Raw genomic sequence first — 9,192 nt, forward strand, 5'->3', positions numbered from 1 at the left:
TACCCCCCTCACGCTCACACCAGGAGTTACAATCACAGCTGAGCCCTAAATTTTTGTTGCCAAACAAGGCGGTCATTAAGCGAATTTTGCCCCATTTTACAACCTTTTTTGCCACAGTTGTTCAGCAAATCATTGCAGTTGTTAAGGGAATCAACAGTCATTAAGGGAATCACATGGCTTCCCCCATTGACTTTGCTTGTCAGAAGCCGACTGGGAAGGTCAGAAACAGGGATCACCTGATCCCAGGACAGGGCAGGTGCCCTAAATACAATGCCGGTTGCCAAGCGCTCAAATTTTGATCACGTGACCGCGGGAGATGCTGCAATGGTTACTTAGAATAAGAGAGTTGGGAGGGACCTTGTCGGTCATCTAGTCCAACCCCCTGCCCAAGCAGGAGACCCTACGCCATTTCTGACGGATGGCCGGCCAGTCTCTTCTTGAAAGCCTCCAGCGATGAAGCTCCCACAACTTCTGAAGGCAACTTCTGGCCCATGGGTGGATTGTTCCCACGGTCAGGAGATTCCTCCTTATTTCCCGGTTGAATCTCTCCTCGACCAGCTTCCACCCGTCGTTCCTTGCCTGACCTTCGGGCGCTTCGGAAGGCAGGTTGTTAAGGGTGAAAGCCGCTCCTGAGCTGCCTTTCTCGGTGTTGCTGTCAGCTTCAGACCGACCGAGAAGCTGGTGGTCAGCCAGGGACTCCCTGTATTAAGACTGGAGTGGGGCTTGGGGGGGGGGAGGGCAAACCCAGGGAAGGAGGGAGGGGCGGCCAGGATCCTGTTCCCTGGCTGTGCTCTGGGGAGCCTGGGAGCCTTTTGCCAGTGCCCTCTGCAGAAAACACATCTTGCGGGGGAGGGGGGAATCCCTAAGGGCTGGAAGGTGTCTTGTGGCCATCTAGTCCAATCCCTTCCTTTGAATTTGGCTTTATAACCCCTCTTGATGCAACCCAAGACAATGCTGGCCTTTTGGCAGTTGAAGCTTCTTATTGCTGGCTCATGCTTAGTTTATGGTCTATCCAGACTTCCAGGTCCTTTTCCCGGCTGCTGCTGCTGCTGCTAAGCCAGGTATATCCCTATCTTGCACTTAGTGCATTTGCTCTTCCCCCCCCCCCCACTAAGTGCAGAACCTTACATTTCCCAGACACAAACAAAATTTGGTGGATAAGATCCAGTCTGTCAAGATTCTCTTGAGCCTGGGACGTGTCTTCTGAAGTGCTGGCAGTTCCTCCCAGCTTTGCGTCATCTGCAGATTTTGTAAGCCTGCCTCCGATCCCCTCCTCTAAGTCATCTCCCAGGCAGTGGAATGGGGGTGGGAGCCCAGGCAGGGCAGAGCCCTGAGGAGCCCCCCTGGGGAGCTGCCTCCACGGAGAGAGACGGGCCCTTCGAGGCTCAGGGGTTGGCGGTCCTTCTTCGGCAAGGGCAAATCTGCCTGGAAATGCGGACAATCCGTTTCACACTCCTCCAGTTTATCAAGAAGGAAGGTGTCTTTTTTTTTTTTTATCAAATGCCTTGCAGGTAGTCCTCATTTACCAACTACCTTGTTTAGTGACCGTTCAAAGTGACGGCAGGGTGGAAAAAAAGCTCTATGACAATTCTTGCATTTGCAACCACTTGGTCACCTTAGGCTGCTTCACAACTGGCTTCTGACAAGCACAAGTGAAATCACAACTCACGGCCATTTGATGTTTTGTTTAGCAACTATGGTGCTTAACGACAGAGTTGCTGGCCCCAGATGTGTTCATCAAGCGAGGACTACTTTTACTGAAGAATGAAGGGCCTGCTTCCATCTCATTGCCTTGGTCCACCAATCATCTCATCCTTCAAAGAAAGCAATTTGTTGCACGACCTCTTTGTAACGCCCAATCCAGGCCGATGTGTCCATTGGGCAATTTCAAAAGAGTGGCCAGAAAATGGACCTTTTGCAAGGGGCGGTCAGGCACCCAGGAGGGAGCATCCCTGACCGGAGGCCCCTGCGGAGCCAGCCACGGAGGAACAGAAGCAGCAGACGGGCGAGAGGATCCATCCATGCCAGTTCTAAGGGAAGGGGCTCAGCAATGCGATCTTGGATGTAGGAGCTAAAATAAATTGGAAAAACAAAAACCCACTGCTTTCAGGGTTAACCGTGGCCCACCCTACAGACTGTCTGTTTATTTACAGAGCTCTTGTGGCTGCCCATCTCACAGAGCGACGCTAAGCCACCCACGATAATCAGTGCAGCTCACACAACAGCGATACAACTCAGTGAATGGCTGGGCACAGGTGCCGGTTGCGGCTTCCGGGGAGTCTTTGAGGAAGTCCCGTGTGGAGCACATCCAAACAGGAGGAGATCGAGGGCCCCTAAGGCCTCCTGGTCCAGGCATGGGTGCACTTGACACACAAGATGAATTTGTGTGTCAATTGCACCCCCAGCCACAGGGCCCCCCTGCTCTCCTAGAAAAGGGCTTCCAGGTGGTTCTAATGTTCCCTATTCAAGGTCAAAGATGTCAACTCTCCTGGTCGGGGGGGGGCAAAACCCCAGAGCCACTCTTGTCCTACTAGGATTGAGTTGCAGCTGGATCAATGCCCCCCCCCCCAACAAAGGCTGGAGGAGACTGGATAGAAGTTATTCGGTACTGATGGTCCCTTGAGAAAGGGCTGCACCGCTGCCTCCTTCAAGACAGACGGTGCCCTCTTCCCTCCCGTCAAGAGGCATTGACCACTGCCTGGACCCAACCCCGTGCCACCTCTTGATGGAGCAGGAGAAGCCTGGGCCCAGCTCATGGCACCCTTTCCTCAGGACTGCAGGCTCGGCCTCCTCCAGATAACCAAGAGAGGATCTGCCTTGGCCGCTTCCACTGTGGCAGAAAACATTTCTTCAAAAAGCGATTGCACGTCTTCCACAGCACGTTGAGGCAACTGCAGTAGTGATTGTCGAGGCATCTATTGGGCAGCGAGCTCTGCCAGGTGAACGTCCGGGGAACTTCCGGGCTGTCCAGCTGGCAGCTTTCTGGGTCGCTCTATGGTAGCAAAGATGTCAGATCTCTGAGGAAGGCAGGTTTCCATGGAGGGTCACAAGAAACCCCTAAGAGCAGTTAGAGCAGCTCAGCCGCGGAGCCCTCGGCCCAAGAGGGGGGTCTCTCAGCAACACCTTTCTTTGGACGGTGCAGGTGGCAGGAGATTGGACTTGGTGGGCCCCTTCAAACTCTACCAATCCCCGTTGGGCACAGAAGGGCTTTCGGGGTGGGGAGGGCCTTGTTCCGGTTCTTCCGTGTCCAGGCTGGGCATCTGCAGGGCTATGTGAGCGGCCGGACACTTCTGTCTCTGGAGCATGGTGGGCAGCACTCTTGGGGATGTTTTCTGGGCCCAGGAGCCCCTCGTTGCCAGCAGGGCCTCAGAGACTGATTGCCCTGTCAGTGCTGTGGCCCTCTGCCAGGGGGACTCGCCCCCAAGGAGGTACGGGCAAGCTTATCCATAGAGGTTTAGCCTGGGATTGATGGACTGCTAGTTGGCGCCCATGGCTGATCGGTTTGTGGGCTTTGCCATTTCAGAAAGGAAAGAGGCTGGAGGAGGCAGCCCGTCCGTTCTGCTGACCCGTGACAGCAACTTCGTCCAGCCTGGAGGTCCTACAAAGAGCCCTGCGACTTACATGGGCTTCGAACAGCTGCCCAAATGCAGCTCGGCTCCTGGAAAGCCCCACGGAGGAGCCCCATGGAGGGGAAAGTCCAGCCGGTGGGGGGCAGAGAGCCCGGCCCTGGACGACAACAGAGCCGGGAGCAGCGAAACTCAAAGCCCGTCCCTAAAGGACTCCCCCTGCCCGCTGCTGCCACGAGAGAAGCGGCTCTGAAGCAAGGCCGGAGCCCTGGGGACCAGGCTGCCAGTGCAGGAGGGAGCTGGCCCCAGAGGATGCAGCTGATCCGCCTCGACCTGGAAGCGGTGAAGGGCATCCACCCCTGGCATGCCAACTTCTCCCTGCCTCTGGAGAAGGAAGTTGGCTCCCAGCGCAGAGGAGCGCTCAAGGTGTGTTGCCAAAGAGCCTCCCTGGAGTGGAAGGCGGGGACTCCCCCCTGGAGGCCCCACCTGGCTCCCTTCCTGATTGAGTCCCAGGCACACACTCCCACCTGTCCAAATGGGGGGGGGGACAAAGCAAAGGGTCTCAGAAGTGCAGCAGCTCCTCCAGAGTCTTCAAGGGACCAGGAAGGTCCGTCTGTGTGCAGGGGTGTGTGTGTGTGTGTGTGTGCACGCCTATGTGCTTGCAACTCCAAGTGATGGTTTATTTATTTATTGAGCGTATGGCAGGAAATATATGGAGAGCAGGAGTGAGGCTATGTAGAAAGAACACACAGCAATATGATGCACACAGGAGGGAGATCTGTGGTCAATTTTGTGAGGTATAAGAACTTCAAGAAGTTCTATGTTAAATTATGTTACATTTTAAAATAGGTTGGTTCATGAAAATAAGACGAGTATTCTCTAATTTATTATCTAGGCCATTTATCCAATTAAGTGCGGTATTTGTGACCTGGGGAACGTCTGCTTCTCCTCCTGCATAAACTCTCAGGCGGCAGCTGGACACTACGCGATCCGGGGTCTGCCAGGGAGGGGACCGCAGTCACCTTCAGGGGGGAGAGGATCCTCAGCCCCATCTATACCGGGAGAGTCCTGGCAGGTGCCATATAAGCTTCGATTCCCGTTCAAAGTTTTCCAGCACGACCGGGTGGGATCAGAACTTTGTTTCGAGTCAGTCATGCTCTTCCCAGAGTCCGGGCGTTCAATGATCCAGTTTTCTGTCCACTGGGATTTTACATCAAGCTTAGTGTTATGCAGCTGCTGTGCAGATATTGGGCGGGGGTTTTTTTCCCCTGGATTTAAGCCTGCCAATTGATAGCTATGGCATATGGAAGTGCACTGGCAGTTGTGGGTTACTGACAATGGTTTTGTGCACTCTGAGGGGCGATCGGACTCGGCCGGGTCTTCATGATCCGCCCTGCGTTGTTCAGCCGGGCCTCCCGTTTATCTGTGTGGCAGCCGCTCACCCGGGCAGGGCCCAACGTTCAGCTTCACGGCCCGGCAGCCCCGAGGCCGAGGACCTGGGCGGAGAGGCCGAGGCTCCCCGTTGAGCTCCACTCTGTTCATTATGGAGCATGTTGCCTCTCGCATTAACTTCCGGCAGGTGTTTTTTACAGCAGAGAGCTTGCTCCAGCGTTACACTGAGGCCTTTGGGGAAAAGTGCTGTCAGGCAGCCGAAGCAGCTGAAGGCCAGACAAAGAACGACGGATGGAAACTGATCTAGGAGAGATTCAATCTGGAAATAAGGAGAAATTTTCTGACAGTGAGAACAATCAACCAATGGAACAGAAGTTGCCTTCAGATGTTGTGGGAGCTTCATCACTGGAGGCGTTCAAGAAGAGACTGGCCGGCCATCTGTCAGAAATGGTGTAGTCTCCTCTTTGGGCTGTGGGTTGGACTAGATGACCTACAAGGTCCCTTCCAACTCTGCTATTATTATGTTACGTTATTATCTTTCTTGCTTGTTTGTGGTTGAGTTTGTGGTCACACACCGTTTCTGTTCTGCTCCTGCTTGGGATGAGCCTCCAGTCGGGGAAGACCTTCCCCAGAAGGTCTTCTGTAAGGTCTCCTGGGAGGGAGGGAGGGAGCGCTCACCATCTGCCTTGCGTCTCTCTGGGGCTGCCAGGCCAGGTCGTCCTAGGCCTGGGCAAACATCCGTCCTTTGGCCTCTGACACGTCAGGTATGGACCATGGGGGAGCCAGCCCAGAGCCCTGTGCCAGGCCACGATTTAATCTTCTCACCTTGCCTCTTCCCCTCCCGTGATTATTCAGCGTATGGTTAATGAGGTGGGTGGCCTTTTGCCATGGGATGATCGCCTGCAGTTGGTACAATAAGGCTTCCCTCCTGGCTGCATCCACAAAAACTACGGTGGTTTTAAGGCTGCTAATGAGTGCCTGCGCAAGTCCCCACAGTCTCTTGGCCAGGGTTTCTGGAGGCCAGTTGCCTCCTTCTCCCCGGGGCTGGGAGAGAGGGGCTGCTCCAAGGTCACCCAACTGGCTTTCATGCCCAAGGCAGAACTCAAACTCACCGTCTCCCGGCTCCTAGCCTGTTGCCATAACCATGCACAAAACTGGCTCACCAACCAGGATGAGGGCCTGGAAATCCCCAGGCAAAGCAGGAAGAGAAGCATCCCCTCCCTTCCCAGTGCAACACAACACACAGGACCTTTCCTGCAGGGCTGCTGCCTGCTGAGATGCCTTCACCGTCTCTCTCTTTTAGCATTATCTGCCCCAGAGACCACGGAGGGGGGGAGGAGAGAAGGGGTTCTTTGGAAACCAAGGAAGGTGCACGGTGGGCAGCTCTGGAGAGAGGCACCCCTGGGGTGGGGGGTCCTTCAGCCAGGCACGCGCTCCATCAGCAGTTTTGCAACTGAAACTCTCTTGTGGTTGAAGATTGCATCAAAGTGGTGGTTAAGGCAGAGGCTCCTAGATCACTGGGGGGGGGGATCCTGGGCCGTGGAGGCTCTCCTGCGGGGCGTGTGTGCGTGTGGCTGACAGGCTGAGCCAGGAACCGGCAGGTTGGCAAATACCCACGTTGCCCCAGCCCTTCCTGCCCGGCTCTTGCTCACTTTGTGGGCCGGATTGCTCCAGCGCTACCCCGACTTTCCCAACTCTTGTGTCACAGTCACAAGGCTCCCAACGTGCAGCAAGACTGGGGTCCTTCGTCTCACTGGCAGCCCCCCCCCCAAGCTGCTCTTCCTCATCTGGGGGAAGCAGTAAGGATGGATCCAGGAGAGCACCCAGCATGGAAATCAATAGCTGAGAGATTCTCTCCGCCCCCCTGGCTCCTCCTTTGGGTCCAGGGCAGTGGAAGAGGTTCAGGCTGGGGGGGGGACTCCCTGCAAGATGGGGAGCAAAGGCTGGACGGGTGACCCAGAAAAGCAGCTTCCTCCTCAGCTGCCAAAGGCCTAAGGCTGCCTGCCAGGCATGGCGTGCGAGGCTGGCAGCCCCGGGGGGGGGGCTTTTGCCCTCCCCTCCCCTCAGCCACACTGCTGGGGGGGGATCCCCTTCCCCAGGCAGCCCTGAAAGCCAGGTGGCAGCTTGGGAACACGCAGAGCGATGGTGGTTTCCTCCCGGGCGAGAGTCCCCCAGGCCAGGGTGGGACCATTAGCTGAGCCCGCACATTCCCCGGCTGTGCAGGCTGAGGGGTGGGGTGGGGAGGCACCCCCAAATTGGGAGCGATGCCACTTGGGCACCTTTCCTAGAGATGCCATCCTCCGAGTGCTACCAGCCCAACAAGTTATGCCGCTGGCGAGAGCCTGTGGAAATTGTGAGCCAAACAACCTCACCGCCTGACTCTGCCCCGTGGGGCTCCAGATCCAGCGGCTTTCTCTGCCTGGTGTTGCAACTGCATGCGTGAATTCCTCACATATTTAGGCTACCTGGAAGCCATCATGGCTCCGGGCTGTTTCCAGCGACTTGGTTGGCCGCCCACCCGCTGTGTGGCAAAGAAGCCGAGACACACGTCCTGGGAGACACCCGGGAAGGTGCTCTGGGGGCATCCAGAGGACCCCTGTGCGGGAGAGGATAGCGGAGGGGGGCCGGAAAAGAAGACCCCTCCCCAAGCACCCTGCCTAGGGGCTGGGGCCGGGCCTCCTGGCTGGGGAGGGCGGGAGGGGCTCCACACGGTCTCCCCTGACTCAGTGGCCAAAGGCCGCTTTGTCCCCCTACCTAGACGGCCACCTGCACACTGGACTAAACATGTTTCTGGGAGGTTTCAGACCGGCTGGTGAGTCCAGCAGAGAGTTGGGCGGATCAGGCAATATTAGGGGGTGGGGGATGGAACGATGTCTCCCACCCTTGGAAATACAGCTCATTCAGCTATTTGAAAGCAGTGGCCCTTTCCCCACGCCTAAGAGGAGGCTTCTGTGGGTCAAAGGAAAAGCAACGAATGACCCCCGAGAGAGAGTAACCTCAGTGGGTGCTGGTGGGGAACGGTCTTCCGCAGGTTTTGCACCTCTTTGCCTCAGCCACCACCCCCCCCCCAGAAAAGGTGCCCGACTTCTGGTGGAGGGAAATGGAGAGCCACAAGTGAAGCCGAAATTCTCCCTTAGGGGATTTTGCCTCCCCCCCCCGAATTCCAGCTGGGATTCCGTCTGTCTGTCTGACCACAGAAAAGCCACACTTGAGCGCCCGTCAGCGGCCCTGGCAGAAGGGAAGCGGCGCTGGATCTCTCTCGCTTCTGCCCAGTTCAGCTTCTGCTCTGGCAAAAAACTCTTTGGAGGGTTTGAACCGGCACTGGGAATCGGTGGGGTGTCGCAGTCAAGGGGCTGACCTGGAAACCGGCAGACCCTCCGTTCCAGTCCCACTTAGGTACTAAGCCAGCTGGGCGACCGTGGGCCAGTCCCTCTCTCTCAGCCCTCGGCAGGAGGCAATGGCCAACCACTTTGGAAACACCTGGCCGAGAAGACTGCAGGGACTCGTCCAGGCACTCAAAAGGAGTTCACACACATACACAAGCACACACAAGCAGCTCTGCCACTTGGCCTGCAAACGGCTGCTCCCCTCCTGGCCTGCCTGGGACCCCAGGGGCTGCAGAGCCACCTCTTGAGAAGACCCGCTGCCCCAGCCCTGGGGCTGGAAGGGTCGTGGGGCCGGGGGGGGGCTTTCCCAGAAGCTCTGGCTTCTTGGCCCCAGATTCAGAAGGGAGCCCTTGTGCAGCACCTCGTCTGTCCCACACAGCGGCAGCTGCCCGGGGGGAGACAGGATGTCCCTGGATCAGGCTGGCCGGGCACTCTCCTGGAGCCCCCCCGTGGCCCCTTCTGCCTGCAGGGCCGGTGAGGCCGCCCGGAGCCTCCTCCTCCTCCACAGAGGCGGCAGGCAAGGGCAGTCGGTGCAGCCGGCTGACTCAACCTCCCCGTTCCGTCTTGGCAAGTGACTCCCTACTTGCACCCTTTCTCAAGCAGCCTCTCAATCATCAGGGAGAAGAGCCGCCCGTGTCTCCCCTGCCCTCCTCTTGCATCAGGCCAAGACGGCAGGAGAACATTGCGGCACCACCGAGGTGACCCAGGAGCCTCACCCCCTGGGCAGGGGGAGGAGCTGCCGGTTCGCCCTATATAAGGTGGCTCCCAAGTCCCTCGGAGCTTCATCTGACCTCAGAAGGTTGTCCAGAGACGTCCCGAGAGCAGCTGAGAGAGGAGCGCCAGAGACC

At 57.2% G+C, this 9,192-nt stretch overlaps 1 protein-coding gene across 1 annotated transcript in view; it reads right to left on the reverse strand.

Moving 5' to 3' along the window:
- STAG3 (stromal antigen 3) overlaps positions 1 to 3,305 on the reverse strand; it is a 39,623-nt gene extending 36,318 nt beyond the window's left edge. The window contains exons 1-2 of the mRNA XM_029285982.1: positions 3,184 to 3,305; positions 2,710 to 2,830 (exon numbers count right to left, since the gene is read on the reverse strand). Coding sequence (XP_029141815.1) covers positions 2,710 to 2,830; positions 3,184 to 3,305 — 243 coding nt within the window. The remainder of the gene's footprint in view (positions 1 to 2,709; positions 2,831 to 3,183) is intronic.
- Positions 3,306 to 9,192: the final 5,887 nt, after the last annotated feature.

Source organism: Protobothrops mucrosquamatus, unplaced genomic scaffold (assembly GCF_001527695.2).
Source record: "Protobothrops mucrosquamatus isolate PMUCROS unplaced genomic scaffold, P.Mucros_1.0 scaffold2649, whole genome shotgun sequence".
Classification (NCBI taxonomy): Eukaryota; Metazoa; Chordata; class Lepidosauria; order Squamata; family Viperidae; genus Protobothrops; species Protobothrops mucrosquamatus.